Source organism: Chiloscyllium plagiosum, unplaced genomic scaffold (genome assembly GCF_037043375.1).
Source record: "Chiloscyllium plagiosum isolate Xiang-an unplaced genomic scaffold, Cpla_swu_hap1 HiC_scaffold_2, whole genome shotgun sequence".
NCBI lineage: Eukaryota > Metazoa > Chordata > Chondrichthyes > Orectolobiformes > Hemiscylliidae > Chiloscyllium > Chiloscyllium plagiosum.
Window position 1 is genome coordinate 109410065 of NW_028270140.1, and position 20197 is coordinate 109430261.

General features: G+C 39.3%; 2 protein-coding genes across 4 annotated transcripts in view; one reads left to right on the forward strand and one right to left on the reverse strand.

Annotated features, from left to right (window-relative positions):
- ccnh (cyclin H) overlaps positions 1-2960 on the forward strand; it is a 44059-nt gene extending 41099 nt beyond the window's left edge. For 2 of the 3 annotated variants that reach the window (XM_043708663.2, XM_043708657.2), the window contains exons 9-10: positions 625-685; positions 2504-2960. In XM_043708663.2, coding sequence (XP_043564598.2) covers positions 625-685; positions 2504-2542 — 100 coding nt within the window. In that variant the 3' untranslated portion in view covers positions 2543-2960. Of the gene's footprint in view, positions 1-572; positions 686-2503 lie in introns of those variants that run through there. The other variant, XM_087999612.1, reaches the window with a different exon arrangement.
- A 12851-nt stretch (positions 2961-15811) lies between these two features.
- LOC122559261 (ras GTPase-activating protein 1) overlaps positions 15812-20197 on the reverse strand; it is a 197249-nt gene continuing 192863 nt past the window's right edge. The window contains exons 24-25 of the mRNA XM_043708645.2: positions 17710-17844; positions 15812-16701 (exon numbers count right to left, since the gene is read on the reverse strand). Coding sequence (XP_043564580.2) covers positions 16624-16701; positions 17710-17844 — 213 coding nt within the window. The 3' untranslated portion in view covers positions 15812-16623. The remainder of the gene's footprint in view (positions 16702-17709; positions 17845-20197) is intronic.

Consider the following 20197-nt stretch of genomic DNA (forward strand, 5'->3'; position numbering starts at 1 on the left):
GAGGTGGGTGCAGGAGGGATTTGCAGATGTACAAAATTTGAAAGTATTGTGAACTATAAAGTGGGTAATGATAGACTTCAAGAGTGCAGAGGCTAATGGAATGGGTACACATTGGAGCAATTTAGTGCTGAATAATGTAAAATGATGACTCTGCATTTCTTAGAGTGCTTAACGAAAACAAAGATTACATCATGAAGAAAATTAGTGGATGACTAGATAACTAATATATTGTTGCCGAGATTAAACAATTCCAAGCAATCAAAACCAGTTTATTTTCTGCCAGTCATGAGTTTTTGTGTTTCCTTATTTCTGTGAGATTACATTGCTGTTAGAGATTGAATGGGAAATACTTGGTCATGATGCATCAACTGGCATGAGGTGTGGGACACTGTGAACCACCGGGGCTTTTACTTGTCCTTCAAATCTGTGTTGTTTGTTATCTGACTCTCAAATTACAATTGAGGCATATAAAATAATAATTGCACTGTTTTGTTCAGACAGTTATATTTACTTTACATTTTGACTACAGCTGGAGGAGATTTTTATACTTGTTTTCCATTTACACATTACAGTGCACAGTCAGTAAGTATTTGTTATCCAACTCTGCTTCTCTGTTGAAAACAGAAAGAAGAGGAAAGGTTATGAGGAAGATGGAACAATTTCCAAAAAACCAAAAATGGAAGAGGTTAGTAAAGTTTATTTATAAAATAAAAGTCAAGTGCAGATGCTGTAAATTGGAAGCAAAAAGCTCAGCAGGTCTGGCATCTGTGGAGAGAAATCAGAGTTAACATTTTGAGTTGAGTGACTCTTCCACAAAACTGAGTTAACTCTGAAAAGTTAACTTTGATTTCTATCCAAGGTGCTGCTGACCTGCTGTGCTCTTCCAGCAATCTGTTTTGGTTCTTTTATAATATTTGCTCAGTATTTTTACATTAACATAAAAATTGTATCACTAAAGAATGTGCAAAATGATGTGAAATATCGACAGCTTGTTTTCATAGTTTGTATGTTTTGTCCATTGTAGTATGCTTTAGATCAAACAGTATCAGTTGCGAGTAGTCAGATTAGGCTGGTCCTTGGGATCATCAAAACTGCTAATCTTATTGCATTGCTTTGTTGACTGGATTAAAAAGTGAATGGAAAACACTCATCATGAGAAGATGATAGATCATGAGCAATGTCCTTCAGCTTTAGACATAGGTTTGATAAAGAAGAAAAGTTACTACAGCAGTGGAAACAATTTAGTTTCTAGTTATAGGAGGACTGTGCTATGGAGTACGTTTATTATACCTCTACCTCTATACAGAGGAACTTCCACTATCTGAGTAACACAGGTGGGGAGTATTTTGTCGGATAATTGAATGTTTGGATAATCGAATGCCGGATAACACAGTTTAGCCTAGTATCATGACCTTGCGATCTTGCTGGATAATCCGAAATTTGGACAATCGAATGCTGGATAATCAAGGTTCCTCTATTGAACAGAACCGATAAGCTTCTGAGATGGACTAATACAGAACATTAGCAGCAGTAATCTCTCGAAGTAGGACTGTGTAGAATAACACTAATTGGAGATGTTAGGTCAGTACTATTCGGATGTTAGACTATTTGCGTGCTGAGCCTTTGTGTGCATTTTGCTAGGGTTATACTTAGCTAAGCAAGTACTGACATTGGCAATAAACAATGTAAAACAAATACTTCTGAATCTGGTCAGCTACTGACATTTGCTAAAGGTGAAGATTCTACTCTACCTGCTCTATTAACTCAGTAAATCATAATTTGGGCTAATTTATATGCTTCTGAATCCATCTCTGCATCAGATTAGGAAAAAAAATCATCAACTTGTGTGAAATTGTTTTTTTACTATACATTTATGATCTCAAATAATGCTTATACCATAATTATTGAAACCTTTATCCATTTGTTTTGTTAAACTTTAGTTTAATTTTTAAAAATGTTTTCTTTGTTGGAATTGACTGATTCCAACTACTCTCAAACTAAGTTGATTGCGTATTGTTACATTTCCCAATACCACTATCTCCAATGCCACTCAATGAATTGAAAAAAATGTCTTCACTTGCAAACCCTGCTCTAACTGCTGCAACATGTTTCAACAACTATCCTTGGCTTTGGATAATACGCTACAGGCAGCCTCCAGTTGCAAGTGGTTCCATTATTAAATCCACTCATAAGTCAATTTATAAACCAGCCACAACTCAATTTGGGACAATATAAAATTGTCGCTTGTACGTATGAGGAAATATTTGTATGTCGGACCTTTTAAAATTACTATTCATATACTCCTGCATGCATAAGTACGAGTGTTCGTCTAAATTGGATTTTTGAAATCCAGACCCACTGTATTACAATTTGTACTTGTCTTGTTTCCTAAGTCCTACTGCCTCTCCTCCATCAATATTTTTAGTAAAATGTTAATGATTTGTTGCTTTTATTTATCTGGTATCATCAGACATGTAAACATTCTTTCCTGTTTTATTTGTAGGAAGAATGGAGTGATGACGATCTAGCTGATGCAATGTAAATTGCTTCTTGACTTGCATTTTGGAAATATTCATGGAGAAATAATTGCTGTCGTACTCTGATTTGACAATTATTCTGAGACATAACATTCAGATGTGAGTCTGGAGACAACCAGGTTGTTCTTTTGGAAAGAAGAGTCAGAAGCCTAATGAGGTAAACTGAAGCTGCAGACCATATGAGCAGACAGTACATAAGATACAACAGATTTTATTCTGCAATTGACATTTGATGGTCTGTTTATTTTTTACTTAAAAATAAATTAGGTACTGTAAGTACTGTGACAAACTTTAAAGGAAATTTTAAATGATTGCATTGCTGAGGTGTTTGATGTGTCAATATCAGCATGTAATCTGTTTGGAAGTATGTTTTGTGTCCTATTTTCATTCCCCGTATTTGAAATAAAATTATTATCTCCATGACGTAAACTTGGAACATTTTTTCAATAAGCCCTTTGTTTTCTGTTTCAAGAAATTGAGTGAGAATAAAATTAGATTACTTAGTGTGGAAACAGGTCTTCAGCCCAACAAGTCCACACCAACCCGCCGAAGTGCAACCCACCCAGAGCCATTCCCCTACATTTACCCCTTCACCTAACACTATGGACAATTTAGCATGGCCAATTCACCTAACCTGCGCATTTGTTTTTTGGATTGTGGGAGGAAACCGGAGCAGCCGGAGGAAACCCACGCAGACACGGAGAGAATGTGCAAACTCCACACAGAGTCACCTGAGGCGGGAATTGAACCCGGGTCTCTGGCGCTGTGAGGCAGCAGTGCTAACCACTGTGCCACCGTGTCACCCATAAAGGATTTTGCTTTTGTTCTTTTCTCATACATTCCATAAATTGTTGGCTTGGATGCAAATTGTATCCTTGAAATAATACATAACTTTTTTTTACAATCAAGTTTATGTGAAATTGATTGTTTAATCCCATGTCTTCTATCACAATACTGAATATCTGATAACTATTGTAAACAATTTCAGTTGGATAGAAAGAGGAGACTATGTACGTCATGTTAAACAATTAAATCTGTAGCTTTATTAACTATTTTGATTTTGTTTAGATTAGATTCGATTACTTACGGTGTGGAAACAGGCCCTTCGGCCCAACAAGTCCACACCGACCCGCCGAAGCGTAACCCACCCAGACCCATTCTCCTACATTTACCCCTTCACCTAACACTACGGGCAATTCAGCATGGCCAATTCACCTAACCTGCACATTTTTGGATTGTGGGAGGAAACCGGAGCACCCGGAGGAAACCCATGCAGACATGGGGAGAATGTGCAAACTCCACACAGAGAGTTGCCTGAGGTGGGAATTGAACCCCGGTCTCTGGTGCTGTCAGGCAGCAGTGCTAACCACTGTGCCACCATGTCGCCCACTTAGATTTATGTATCTTTCTTTACAACAGATTCATTTCTGTGACTGTAAAGAGAATTAAGACTGGACTTTCACATACTCAACAGTCTCCTTTTATTGTGGTTCAATTCCAAGTTTTGCTTTCAGACAGGTTATTTGGGCTATTCCACTGTAAGTTACGTCATCAATTGTAGCTGAGCTTCCCAAATGGAATGAGATTTTAGAGTTGTGAAATTGAGGTAACAGCAGTTGTTGAAGAGCTCAGACTGGAAGACTGGAGGTTGGCTAATGTGGTGCCACGGTTTAAGGTGGTAAGGACAAGCCAGGGAACTATAGAGCAGTGAGCCTGATGTTGGTGGTGGGCAAGTTGTTGGAGGGAATCTTGAGGGACAGGGTATACATGTATTTGGAAAGGCAAGGACTGATTAGGGATAGTCAATATGGCTTTGTGAAAGAGAAATCATGTCTCACAAACTTCATTGAGTTTTTTTAAAGAAGTAACAAAAAGGATTGATGAGGGCAGAGAGGTGGAAGTGATCTATATGGACTTCAGTAAGGCATTCGACAAGGTTCCCCATGGGAGACTGATTAGCAAGGTCAGATCTCATGGAATACAGGGAGAACTAGCCAACTGGATACAGAACTGGCTCAAAGGTAGAAGACAGAGGGTGGTGGTGGAGGGTTGTTTTTCAGTCTGGAGGCCTATGAACAGTGGAGTGCCATAAGGATCGGTGCTGTGTCCTCTACTTTTCATCATTTACATAAATGATTTGGATGTGAGCATAAGAGGTATTGTTAGTAAGTTTGCAGATGACACCAAAATTGGAGGTGTAGTGGACAGCGAAGAAGGTTACCTCAGATTACAACAGAATCTTGATCAGATGGGCCATTGGGCTGAGAAGTGGCAGATGGAGTTTAACTTAAATAAATGTGAGGTGCTGCATTTTGGGAAAGCAAATCTTAGCAGGACTTATACACTTAATGGTAAGGTCCTTGGGAGTGTTGTGAACAAGGGGACCTTGGAGTGCAGGTTCATAGCTCCTTGAAAGTAGAGTCGCGGGTAGATAGGCTAGTGAAGGAGGTGTTTGGTATGCTTTCCCTTATTGGTCAGAGTATTGAGTACAGGCGTTGGGAGGTCAGTTGCAGCTGTATAGGACATTGGATAGGCCACTGTTGGAATATTGCATGCAATTAAGGTCTCCTTCCTATTGGAAAGACGTTGTGAAACTTGAAAGGGTTCAGAAAAGATTTACAAGGATGTTGCCAGGGTTGGAGGATTTGAGCTATAGGTAGAGGTTGAATAGGCTAGGGCTGTTTTCCCTGGAGGATTGGAGGCTAAGGGGTGAGATATATAGAGATTTATAAAATCATGAGGGGCATGGATAGGATAAATAGACAAAGTCTTTTCCTTGGGGCGGGGGAGTCCAGAACTAGAGGGCATAGGTTTAGTATGAGAGGGGAAAGATATAAGAGACCAATGGGGCAACTTTTTCACGCAAAGTGTGGTACATGTATGGAATGAGCTGCCAGAGGAAGTGGTGGAGGCAAGTACAATTGCAATATTTAAAAGGCATCTGGATGGATATATGAATAGGAAGGATTTGGAGGGATATGGGCCGGGTGCTGGCAGGTGGGACTAGATTGGGTTGGGATATCTGGTTGGCATCGACGGGTTGGACCGAAGGGTCTGTTTCCATGCTGTACATCTCTGACTCTGAATGTTAATAGCTGCAAGGCCCCTTTAGGTAATTTTGCTTCAGTCTGTTGGTGGCTTGTCTTCACAGATGGATTTTCAAGGCTTACCGTGGGCAGCACGGTGGCACAGTGGTTAGCACTGCTGCCTCACAGCGCCAGAGACCCGGGTTCAATTCCCGCCTCAGGCGACTCTCTGTGTGGAGTTTGCACGTTCTTCCTGTGTCTGCGTGGGTTTCCTCCGGGTGCTCCGGTTTCCTCCCACAGTCCAAAAATGTGCAGGTTAGGTGAATTGGCCAAGTTAAATTGCCCGTAGTGTTAGATGAAGGGGTAAATGTGTCTGGGTGGGTTGCGCTTCGGCGGGTCGGTGTGGACTTGTTGGGCCGAAGGGCCTGTTTCCACACTGTAAGTAATCTAATCTACTTGCTGCTGCAAAACATGCCTGTGAAATGTGAACCTTTTTCTTAAGGTGTACGTGCAGACTAAATAATACCTCCCCACCCACCTGCTCCCAACTCAAGCTGAACCTATCCCTTTTGTCCCTCTAAGATCACACACAGTTTAGGCATTAAAATGGGTCATATTGGGAAGATGTTTGGAAATCACTGTTCTAATATCTTAACAGAAGGAAGAAACCACTTTTAATATTGGTTGTAGTTGTGTGTAATACCTTAACATAATAATGTCCCAACATTTTTCCAGCCAAATCTCTTAGAGCCATGTGAAGTTTGATTCTGAGGAGAATGTTAAGGAGGATAGCAATGTGAAGAACTATGTGGAGAAAATTGCACAGATTAGGACCTACACATTTGAAAATATAGCTGATAGTATGAAGGAAATGGGGATGGAGGAGTGTCTATAATTGACAGTGAATAACTTTTGAAGTTGTAGAGCTTTAGATGGTAGGCCAGGGTGAGTTTATGGAAAGGTTTGATCACAAAGTTAGATATTTTAAATGAGGCTATCCTGGACTATGAAACAAAGTCAGTAGTGTGCACAGAGATGATGAATAAGCAGGATTTGGTGCACGTTATTTGGATAGCTAATACATACATTTTCAAATGAAAAATTTTAGTGCGATGCAAAATTTAAATAAATGAAATATCCAGTAGTGAAATTAGTCTGGAATTTTTAAAGAATGAGTTGTGTAATTTGAAAAATACATAGAAAACAGAGGAAAAAAAAGCTAAAAAAAAGACAATAATGGAGTTAGTAGTTCTCAATGCAAGGGTGTAGTGAATAAGGTAGGTAAGAAATAGGAAGTGGAATAGGTCATTTGGCCCCTCGAGCCTGCTCTGCCATTCAGTAGGATCACGGCTGATCTGACATTCCTGCCCTTTTTTCCCCATAACTCTTGATTCCCCTGTTGATCGGGAATCTATCTATCTCTGCCTTAAATATAAACATGGTCCCTACAACTCACTGCAGCACGGTGTGCCAAAAACGCTCAGCCCGCTTTGAGAAGAAACCCCTAAGTCATAAATTGGTGACCCGTTATTCTGAGTCGATGCCTCCTAGTGTCCTAGACTCTCCCATAAGGGGAAACATCTTCCCAGCATTTACCATGTCAACCACTTAAGAATCCAGTCAGTATAGTCCTAAACTCTTGAATCTTTGTTCATAAGACAATCCCTCCATACCAAGATCGATCGGCCTAGCAAACTGACTAAACGGTTGGCTGCTTTCTCTTTGCAGATGCTGTTGAACCTTTTGAGTTTCTCCAGCAGTTTGTGTTTTTGTTTAGAACTTTCTGTAAACTGTCTCTAATGAAGGGGACCGAAAGTAAGACTTCCACTCTTATACTGCAACCCTCTTGAAATAAGGGAGGGTTATTATATTCTAATAACCTTCCTAATAACCTGCTGCATCTTTGTGGTAGCTTTCTGTGATCCGTACACAAGTACCCGTGAGCACCTCCTGTGTTGCAATTTGTCTCTTATTAACTAATAATGTTCTTTTGTTTTCCTTTACAAAATGAACAACTTCACATTTTCCCACCATTATACTCCATTTGTCAACTTAACCTTATCAATATTTCTCTGTAAACTATTTGCATCTGTCATATGAAAATTTGGCTATAGTTCATTTGCTTCCTTCCTCCAAGCCATTAATATATATTAACAATTGTAATCCTAGCAGTGATCCCTTTGGAACCCACTGGTCCCGGGTACACAGGATTTTAGTGTTCCTGGTTATAGGGTGTAAGAAAAGTGGGGGTATTTGAAAAGGCTGGACACATGATTAGTTTAAAAAAGAGAATATATTTGGGATGATATGCTAGTAGCATCATCACGGCTATAAGGTTGAACTTAAGAAAGACTTGCATGTATAAAGCATTTCAAAGCCAGTGAAGTATTTTTGTAATTGCTGTTGTGAATGTAGGAAATCTGGAACCAAATTTGCATGTAGTAAAATGCTGATAACTGATATAAATCAGTGACCCAATAATTTGTGTTGTGATGCAGACTGAAGACTGCAATTTCCCGTCAGACGTGGTCGACGATGCCCTCCACCGCATCTCTTCCACTTCCCGCTCCTCCGCCCTTGAGCCCCGCCCCTCCAACCGCCACCAGGACAGAACCCCACTGGTCCTCACCTACCACCCCACCAACCTCCATGTACAACGTATCATCCGCCATCATTTCCGCCACCTCCAAACGGACCCCACCACCAGGGATATATTTCCCTCCCCTCCCCTATCAGCGTGCCGAAAAGACCACTCCCTCCGTGACTCCCTCGTCAGGTCCACACCCCCCCACCAACCAAACCTCCACCCCCGGCACCTTCCCCTGCAACCGCAAGAAATGCAAAACTTGCACCCACACCTCCCCCCTTACTTCCCTCCAAGGCCCCAAGGGATCCTTCCATATCCGCCACAAATTCACCTGCACCTCCACACACATCATCTATTGCGTCCGCTGCACCCAATGTGGCCTCCTCTATATTGGGGAGACAGGCCGCTTACTTGCGGAACGTTTCAGAGAACACCTCTGGGACACCCTCACAGGCATAAAGTTCACCAAGGAGGAAGAAACTGACAACAAATTCGCATTCCTGGACGTCAGTTGAAAGAATGGACAATGGAGAACTACAAACCTGCGTATACAGAAAACCGACAAACAAACAATACTTATCTACACTAGCAACCATCCCAACACACACAAATGAAGCTGTATCAGAACACTATTCCAACAAGCCACCACACACTGCAGCACAGACGAACTTTGGAAAACAGAGGAGAACCACCTATACAATGTATTCAAGAAGAACGGATACTCAAAAAATACAGTCCGCAGATTCCTCAAGAACAAACCACGACAAGCAGACCAAACACAGCCAGAAACCCTAACCACCTTACCATACATCAGAGGTTTCAGAAATGACAGCCAGACTACTAAGACCCCTTGGACTCCTAGTAGCACACAAACCCACCAACACACTCAAACAAAAACTAACAAACTTAAAAGACCCAGTACATCCCATGGACAAAACCAACGTCGTCTACAAAATTCCATGCAAGGACTGCCACAAACACTACGTAGGACAACAGGAAGAAAGTTAGCCACCAGGATACACGAACATCAGCTAGCCACAAAAAGACACGACCCTCTCTCCCTCGTAGCCCTACCCACAGATGAAAAAAACCCACCATTTTGACTGGGACGACATATCTATCCTGGGACAGGCTAAGCAAAGACATGCCAGAGAATTCCTAGAGGCCTGGCACTCCAACCTGTGGGTGGCACTGTGGCACAGTGGTTAGCACTGCTGCCTCACAGCGCCTGAGACCCGGGTTCAATTCCTGCCTCAGGCGACTGACTGTGTGGAGTTTGCATGTTCTCCCCGTGTCTGCGTGGGTTTCCTCCAGGTGCTCCGGTTTCCTCCCACAGTCCAAAGATGTGCAGGTCAGGTGAATTGGCCATGCTAAATTGCCCGTAGTGTTAGGTAAGGGGTAAATGTAGGGGCATGGGTGGGTTGCGCTTCGGCGGGTTGGTGTGGACTTGTTGGGCCGAAGGGCCTGTTTCCACACTGTAATAATGTAAACCACAACGCCATAAACAAACACATTGATCTAGATACCATCTATCAACCCCTCAGAAAACGAACAGGTAATTACATCACCACAAACCCCAGGAACCCCATCCAGGACAAACATATAAATAGAAAGCAGGAGACAACAGCTTCGCTTCACTTGGAGGTTGCCACTGATGATGTTACCTAGCCAGGTAATGAAACGTCTGGATATCAAACCTACAGCTCAGCAAGCAAACCTACACCCTAAATTTATATAGTTAAAGCAGTTTCTCGGTGGTGGGAAGTATTCAACGAGAAGATAGCAAGAGTGCAAAACAAATTCAGGAGTCCTTGTGTGGTATGATGTTGTTACTGATCACTTGAATGACATCAGGAGGAGAGAAGGTAGCAGCCTAGAATGAACACTCTAGAAAGTCTTAAAACACTAGAAAGCTATATTTAACCAACTGTGTAGTTATTTAAAAACAGTGCTACAGGACAGTAATAATTTGAAGAGATTAATTAATGGTTAATAATAATTTGGGCAGGGGAGGTGATGCCCGTGTGGTATTATCGCTCGACTATTAATCCAGAAACCCAGAATAATATTCTGGGGATCTGCGCTCTGGAGTCGCATGTAGGCTAGACCAGGTCTTTTCCTATCCTAAAGGACATTAGTGAACCAGATGGGTTTTTCTGACAATTGACAATGGTTTCATGGTCATCAGTCAACTCTTAATTCCAGATTTTTATTATTAAATTGAAATTCCACCACAGAGCTGAATTCCAGCCGTGACAGCCCTTGACATCAAGGCTGCATTTGTCCCAAGTATGGCATCAAGGGACCCCAGCAAATCTGATCTGGAATCAATGGGTATTGGGGGCAAACACTCTGCTGGTTAGAGTCATACATGGCACAGTGATGATTGTGGTTGTGGAAGGTCAGTCATCTCAACTCCAGGACATCTCTGCAGGAGTCCCTCAAGGGAGTGTTCTATGCCTGACAATCTTCAGCTGCTTCATCAATGACCTTCCCTCTCTCATAAGGTCAGAAGTGAGGATGTTTGCCGATGATTGCACAGTATTCAGCACCATTCGTGACTCTTCAGATACTGAAGTAGTCTGTGCTCAAATGCAACAAGACCTGGACAATAGCCAGGCTTGGGCCGACAAGTGGCAAGTATCATTTGCATCACACAAATGCCAGACAATGACCATCACCAGTAAGAGACACTCTAACCATTGCTCCTTGACTTTCAATAGTATTATCATCACTGAATCCCCCACTGTCAACATCCTTACCATTGACCAGAAACTCAACTGGACTCACCACATGAACACAGTAGGTCAGAGACTAGGGATACTGCGGTAACTCCCCTCCTGACATCCCCAAGTGTATCCACCATCTACAAGACACAAAACAGGAGTGTAACTTGGAAATATACCACTGTTACTTCATAGCTGTTGGGTCAAAATCCTGGAATTCCCTCCCTACTGTATTATGGGTCAACCCATAGCAAGTAGATTGCAGCGATTCAAGAAGGCAGCTCACCATCACCTTCTCAAGGACAAATAGGGATGGGCTTCAATACTGGCCAGCCAGCAACACCCAAGTCCCACAAGTGAATAAAAATGTAGAGCGAGCAGCCTCTGGGACAGTGTACATGCAGACACCAACAAAATACTTTGGACTGATACCTCAATGGTTGAAAGCACAAGATAAAGTCCTGGTATAGTGAGGAACATACAGATTGGAATAAAGCAAATAATAAGCACGTCAGATCCTAAGAGCCTACAAGAGTATAGGAAACAAAGGGGAGCATGAAAAAATATTGGCAAAGAAAACAAACAAGAGATAGTAAAGATAACCTATGTTTGGAAAATACTGAATACATGTTTTTGGAAATGAAGGGAATGATGCAGACATTGTAGTTAGGGAAGAGCAGTGTGAAGTATTGAGTTAGATAAAGAGGAAATATGAAAGGATTTAGCATTTTTGATGTAGATAAATATGCAGGCCAGTAATGAGAAGCAAGGAAGAATGTGGTGGAAGTTTCTATCATTTTCCAATTCTATCTGACCATGACTATGGTCACTATCATTGGTATTCACTTGCTGATCAGTATGATTGTTCACCTAGGAAATTCTGTCATAAGTTTTGTGGGTCCTCGTGTGGCTGATGAGCCCAATTCTAGAGTCACATCACCAACTATATGTTTGGCAAGTGTTTGAGAGATGGAATTAGTCTTGACCGTGAGATAAACTGAGGACTGCACTGTCCTGCTCCTCTGATGCTGCTTGACCAGCTGTGTTTTTCCAGCACCACACTCTTTGACTCTTGGCCTTGAGGTCACTGGTATTTCTCCAGTTCTTTTTCTGCAATTCATCTTGTGCCAGGCATTGTGCCCCTTCATACAGCAGTTTCCTCCTAGGTGGTTTCTTCTGAACAAGGGCCTCTCATGCATTGACATCTATGTTACATTCTTGAGGAAAATCTTCAGGGAGGCTTTAAAATACTTCCTTGATCCTCCTCTTGTTTGAGTGCCTTCCTTGAGCTCGGCAAAAAATACTTTCTTTGGTAGTCAGAACCTGGGCAGATAATCATGGCTTCAATGCTGGTGCTATTAGCTGCTTAAAGGATACTGATGTTAGTATACCTAGCCTCCCAACTGAGGGAGAGAATCCCATCTCAAACAGCATTATTGGTACTTTTCAATGGTCTTTAGGTGGTGTCTTTATGTAGTCCACGTTTCTAGCCATATAGACAAGTCAGAAGAATGATTGCATTATACACAAGGATCTTGGTATCAGGTAGGAACACATTACTGCAGTTGCTGGAATCTGTACTGAAAACAAAAAAGTGCAGGGAAATCTCAGCATCAGTGGAGAGAAAGCAAGCTAATATTTCAATTCTAGATGACTCTTCTTTAGAGCAGATTTTGCTATCAGCACAGATGTCACTATTGTTGAAGATTCTGAATTGCCTGAAAGTGGCGCCTACAGTTTGATGTAATGTTGAATCTCTGTTCCAATGTCAGCCTTAAATGTTCCACATTTGGAGGGATTTTTATTGAACTTAATGGAGGGATGAACCAGAACTTGATCTGGGACTGATTGGTAAAGGGTTTCAGCCTTGAGGTTGAGACCAATTCTTTCTTATGCTTCCGCAAAGAAGTCAAATGTACTGTGAAGATTCTCTTCGGCAAAAGCAGAGATGATGTTATTTTCTTCTTGGATTTCATCCAGTTGAAAGTTTGCCATTAGTCCTGCAGGCACAGTCTATACCACTGGGAAGCTTCTTCTTGACCAGATAAAGCTAGTGGCAATGAAAATGGAGAAAAAGGTGGGGATGATAACACTTTACTGCATGATCCCTGTCCTAGCCACAAAGCATTCTGTCATATTACAGTCGGTGGGGATGATTGACATCTTGTGGAGACAGATAATTGATTCATTTTACTGGATAGGATCTTCGATAGCATTTCCTGAATGACTGACTGAGTTAAAAGCCTTAGTCAGGTCAATGAAGGCCTTGTGGAGTGGTTGGTGTTGTTCTTGGAGTTACTAAGCAGTGAAAATCATATACATAGATTCACAGTTTGTATAGTGCTGAAGTAAAAAAAAAACTGATAACGTTCTGCCATCATTTAAAAAAGTACAAACCTAATAATTACAGGCCAGTTAGCTTAACTTCAGTATTGAGCAAATAATTCTTAAAACTCTGAGGGACGATATTATTTCTCATACAGAAACATGTAAAAAAAGACAACCAGCATGAATTTAAGCTAAATTGTGTCTGGATAAGTAAATTGAATTTGATAGCAAAGAACTTGACTGAAAGAAAACATTTTGTCAAAGCTTTTCATCTTGCACGCATGTGGACAATTTGCACCAAGAATTATCAAAGTAAAGGGAAAACAAAACATATAATGTACGAGAGAAGAGTAATGATTAGTGACAAGTAAATTGATGGATAGAGGCATTGCCACAGAGAACACAGCAGTTAACGATGACAATAACTGTCCAGCTTTAAATTTTAAATTAGGTAGATAGACCTTGGTCAAGGCACTGCCCTGCGAAATGAACCAGTGAATGACTATTGTTATTTTGTTGAATTGAGACAGGTGCAGTATGGTGTACATGTTCTGTCTATAACTACCTAATATATAATATATTCAAAGTGTGGAAGAAACTTAGTAGCTCTGGTAGCAACTCTGAAGAGAGAGATTTAACATTTCCACTATGACTTCTTCAGAACCCAATTCCTATGTATATCAGTTTTGCATGGTTATTTTGAACTTTTTTACAAGATACTTCGTACCTTGGAATATTATTTTGCAATTTGTATTAACATACTTTTAGTATAATGATAAAGTGTGATTCTTGCCAATGTCACTTTCTTTTTGAAGAACCAAAGAAGCCATATGTGTTTTGACAGTAAAGTTAGTTAATTTAGTACTTGACTTTTAAATATATATATCTATTACTAGAAGTGGGAATTCTTCAGAACATTTGGGATGATATTAATCATTCAGATGTGAAACTACATGTTGTTTCAACAGGCTCAGTATGCTAGTGGTGCCACACAGTCTTGGTGAAAACCTTGTACGCTGCTTTTCTAACTTTCTGGATGATACCAAATCTTAACACAGGGTGACAAGTCAAGAACTGACCTTGCACAGTTTGTCTATTAACAAGACATGTAGAGCCTGGCTTTTACTTGTAACTTTTTTCTTTAATTCAGAATGAAAAATGTTCATGAAAGATTTATTACTTCACTTTATTATTTTGCCTTTAATCTTTTATCTTCATTTCAACAAGTATTTTCGCAGAAATCACAAAAGTAAATGAACTTTATACTTGTATATTTACACTTCAAACACCTAACATTCACAATATAGGAAGGAAAACATACACAATAATTTTAAAACAATGTGTAGTTTGTGTATTATACCAAGAAACATACAAAAAGGTGCATATATGTACCATAAAGAATTTGCACTTATCTCATACCTTTCCATAGTTCTTTACAGCCGATTAGATACATTTGAAATGTGGTCATCTTTTTGAAAATTCTTAATAGGATGTGGACACTACTAATAAGTCATCATTTATTGCCCCATTTTAATTTGACTTAAGGCAGTGAGCTGATTTCACAAAACGCTTGCAGTTATACTGTGAAGTTTCACCCATATTGCTGATAAAAAGAAGTTACAGGAGTGTGAGCAGTAACGGTTTTCTGACTGTTTTTGTTTTAGATCTTCAGCATCCACGGTTCTTTATTTTACCTTGTTTGGTCTTCTGTTCTGTTACGTTGCAGTTGTATGATTACAAGCTGAACATTCAATGGTTGGCAAGCAGGTTGGCAAGCAGATAACTCATCCTTTCATTTTCAGGACTTGAAATTGCATGCAAAACTTTTTAAGCTTTCACATTCCTAATCTATACAGTTGTTGCAGGCTTTTGTTGCACTGTAGTTGCCCTTTTTTTAGCTGCATTTGCCATAGATTTAATTTACTTTAATATGTAAAATTATTTAAAGCCAAAGTAGTTTGAAGCTGTTCAGGGTGTTGCAATTTGATATTAAGCTACTGCATAATGCTGGCTTTGAAACTCAAGTAAAACAGCTGCATCATGTTAGTGGCAAATCCTATTATGTTGCTGCTTAGCAGCAGCATGAAACAACTAGCTTCACTCGATGCTCAAAGTTTTGAGAAATCTTAAAGCCTGACTGCACCGACCAGTTCATGCTTGCAAAACTCCGAAGTTGAACCTTAGATTTTGGAATTGGACAATATTTGATTCCATTTTCCAGTTTATTTCTGAGGGTAGTTCTTTGATAAGAATTCATCTGCATGGTTTAAAATTTCAAAATTTGGCAGTTAACAGTCAGTCATTAATTGATTCTAACATTATTCATTATAAATTATACATTAACAATTTTAATATTTTAACATTCTATCACTCTCCATGTCAATGCCTATGCCAGAGTTCATTTGCCAATCATTTAGCACTCTATTACAAAATAAATGTTGTTTGCCCGTTGCAATTTTTTGCAAATTGTTCTAATGAGCACAAGATTTTGACAAAATGTCATTGTCCTTTTTCAGTGATACTCAAATTCTGTGCTACCAAATGACTTAAATGGTTGAACTTGTCAGTTTCAATACTGTTTTTCATTTATTGAAACAAAAGGCAAAGTACTTTACAAAATGGTTTAATAAGTGCATGCATTTCTGATACAATGATCAATAAATTTATTCAACTATTGAATTTGTTTACATTTGTAAACATTATACATACAAAGCTTTTGATTAAGTAACTTTAACAGAATTTTTTCTGATTACTGCTTTTGTTGGAAGACTCAGCCAATTGTACAGTGTAATTAAACTGATCAAAATTAGTGGCACAATAAATGCTATGTATGCTCTGTCTGCACATGTCATGCAATGAATGCTTATTGCAGATTTTTTTTTGTATAGTATAATAACCAGTCTTTAGTGAGGAACCTTGGTATTTAAAGACATTTCCAATAAGCTGTAAATATATAACCAGAGATTAAAGACGTGAGCAGTCTTAACCATACAAGTAATCAATCAGAAGTTTTAGTACAAACACTTTACAGCCTGTACTCCAGTTTTCACAAACGTATCTCATCATCTGACTGACATTTCATACTGTAGTTCTGGATAGATCCTGGGAACTTTGGCAACTTGAAACATTAAACACCTTATGTTGTCGATTCACCTAGCTTTGTGAAAGATGACTAGTACATCAAGGCTCAATGGCTAGTGACTTGTTCAGAGAAAAAAGTGCAAGAGGTGGTCTGCACAAATAGCTAACTTGCTGATGCGATTGACCAACTGTTTTTCTGTTGCATAGTTCACACACTAGAAGGAATGTTGTATGTGAGTATTTATTTCAGATGTAACAAAAAAGGAGATTGTTGTGAAGTGTCCTCTGATAAACCTGGGACATGTTAATCCATGCAGAATTTCTGACCAGGAAGGCTGCTACCTACTAGATGCAGAATACTGATTTCGTTTCTGCTGCAACAGTTCTGTAATCGCCAGAAGTTTTTTCAAGACATGCTGAAAAATACAGACATCAGGAATGTCATCAGATACTGTTAACAACACATGAAAACGTGTCCCTAAAACTATATATGATTTAATATTGATTTACTTATTTAATGTAGAAGACATAGACAAGGAAGCAAGTTGGAATAGAGCACAGTGAAACAGGTTAGAATCACTGATCACAGTCTGTATTGTAAAGCAGGAGCAAAGTAGATTTATGATGTAAGCCAAGAGATCAAGATCAGATATAAAGGAGTAGAAGCAGAATAGAGATTCAAAAAGGACATCAAGAAATCAGATAAAAAGAAGCAAGGAATCAAAATGTGAACATGAATTAAATCAAACACAGGAAAAAAACAATATGACCTCACAAACAGTGTTAAGGATGAGAAAGTAAGCCAAAGTATAAGATAAGAATTAAGCAAATTGAAAATCATTAACTATAAATTATAATCTAAGATTTTTAAAAGTTAAAATAAAATGTTTCATTTAAAACTCCTATACAATGAGAAGCAGCTCATGCAGCAGTAGCTCACATGTCTATTTATTTATGTAACAGTTTAACAGTCGCACATATAGAAAAAAAGTACAGAGTTTGGACTCGATGGCATGCTCATGCTGCTCAATGTGAACAATCCTGGATACTTCCGGAATCCTTGATATCCAGGTCTGTAGGAAGTGTTATCACCTGCAATAATTTGTGCTCAAGAGTTTCATAACTTGAGCAGCAGTTGGTATCACCTCTGGCTCATCGGTGAAGTTAATAGCTTCATAAACAGTGCATTTAAAGATGTCATATCTTACAGTTTAAATACTTGCAGACAGAGAATTACTGTGGTTAATTGATTTAGATTACTTAAGTTACCAGACCAGTAAACCTAGAAACTCAGGGTATTTCAACAATTATGGCTCAATTCATATGAATTACGTTCCCACACATTGCCTTTCCCATTGCAACTAAAAATTTTAATTAGAATTTTTTAATTTTAAATAAGCAACAAAATTAAAAATGGGAGTTACCTGCTGGACTCCTCGTTCGTTGCTTAATGTGCGAAGTTCATCCGAATGTGCTGCACAAACTTCATGCAAAGCTGCCAAGTCACGAGACAAATCAGTCCTAAAGTGCTCTGTAGTGTCAGGAAGCTCAGGGACATTCTAAACACAATGAAATATCTCATTTAGGTTTAAATTCACTTTATTTTTATCAAATGAAATCCAGGCTGGTCATCAAATGTGAACCTTGCAAGAATGCATCTGTTCTTTCCCAAGGTGAAACTAAATATGTTGTGATGCAAGCACGTTGATGGATACTGATCCATTTAAAAAGGGACAAAATAGTTTCACAACATGGAATATCTGACAATCAGAAAATGAAGACATCATTTTCCATTAGGATTATGTAATTTAGCTGTAGCATGCCATTTATTGAATGGAGTTAAATTCTCATATACAATAAGAACACATAATTAAAACTCAGTGCTTTGAGATGCTGATGGTCCAGTAATTTTGTATAAAATATACTCTGAAATATTTCAGAAAGTGGATTAGTTCATGTACTATCAGAAATAATGAGTGAGAAATACAGATAAAAAATGAGACATAGTTTTTTCCTGGTTTGTTTACAATTGTGAGTCAGAAGGATAGAATAAACTAAGAAAATATTTGATCATATAAAACTTTTGGCACAGAAGGAAGCCATTTGGTCGATCATATCTGCACTAGCTCTTCAAATAAGCATCAGGACCAACTGTCAATTCCCCTGCCCTCTTGAATGCCTCAGTTGAACCTGTCTCCACCACACTTCCAGGCAGGGTATTCCATACCTTAACGATACACTGAGTAAACAAGTTTTTTTCATATCAATCTTAGTTCTTTTGCAAATCAACTTTAAATCTCTGCCCCCTCATTCTTGTTCTTCTTTACAGGTGGGAACAGTTTCTCCCATCTAGTCTTATCAAGTTCACTCATAATTTTTATAATGTTTATCAGATCTGCTCTTAGTAGTCTTCTCTCCAAGGACAGCAGTCCCAAAAATCTAATTCTATCCTCATAACTGAAATTTCTCATCACTGGAACCATTCTTGTAAATAATTTCTGCAATGCATTTATATCATTAATATAAATGATACCCAGAACTGTACAAAATACTCCAGCTGAGGTCTAATAAGCATCTTTACAAGTTCAACATCACTTCTTTGCTGTTGTATTCTACACCCCTATCAATAAAGCTGAGAAACTGTATGTTTCAGTTATTGTTTTCTCCAACTGTCCTGGTTATCTTCAATAATCTGTGCACATATACATCCAGGTCTGCTGCTTTGCACTCCCTTTAGGATTGTACCCCTATGTTCTGCCTTTCAACATTCTTCCTACCAATGCATCAGTTCACACTTTTCTGCATTGAAGCTCACTTGCCACCTATATGCCTACTCCACCAATCTATGTCCTATTAGAGTTCCACAGTTTACAATTTTTCCAAGTTTCATAGCACCTGAAAACTTTGGAATTGTCCTCTGCACATCAAGATCTAGATCATTAATATATTCAGGAAAAGCAATGGTCCCAATACCGACCAATACCGTCCCAATATCCACTGAGCATTATTCTGTCTCCTATCACTCAGGAAATTTTGTATCCATATTTCTTTTGCCTCATTTATTCCATGACCTATAACGTTCCTCATTAGCATTGTATCAAATGCTCATTTATACCGCACCAGTGTTTCCCTCATTGAATCTTGTTGTTACCTCCTCAAAAACTCCAGCAAATTAGTTTGACATTTCTTCTTTCAAAATCCATGTTGATTCTCCAAATCAACACATCTTCCTCCACATACCTACTAATTCTAACCTGAATAATTGTCCCTACCACTGAATGTAAATTGAGTGGTGCGTAATTACTGGACATATCCTTGCAACCTTTCTTGATCAAGATCATAATGTTTGCAATTTTTCAGATTTCTGGCATCTTCCACTAAGTCTAGCGAAGAATGAAATATTATTGCCAGTGCCCCTACAATTTTCACACACACTTTCTCATCTGGTCCTGGTAGCTTGAAGAAATGCCACTCACTCCAAAACATTAACTCTGCTGTCTCTCCACAAATACTGCTAGACCTGCTGAGATTTTCCAGATTTCTCTTTCAGTTTCAGATTTACAAAATCTGCAGTTCGTTCTTTTTTTAATGTACCAACTCTACTGGTTTAGAAACTGTGAACAGTCACATTGACAGAATTTCTTCCTCTATCACCTGGGCCTGAGTAGCATTTTTCTCTTTGCAAAGACAGATGCAAAATATTCTTTTAACATCTCAGCCATGACCTCTGCCTCCATGAACACTTATGGCCTTGCCATTAGTGTCATGCTGGTCACTGTGGCTGTCTACTTCAGAAAGTGAACATGGATATAGAAGAGCAGGGTGAACAGCAGGGTTAGATGCAGGCCAACACGTAAGTTGAGGAGGGCTCAACTCACAGCCACAGGGCTCCTCAAGATGCATAATATGTGC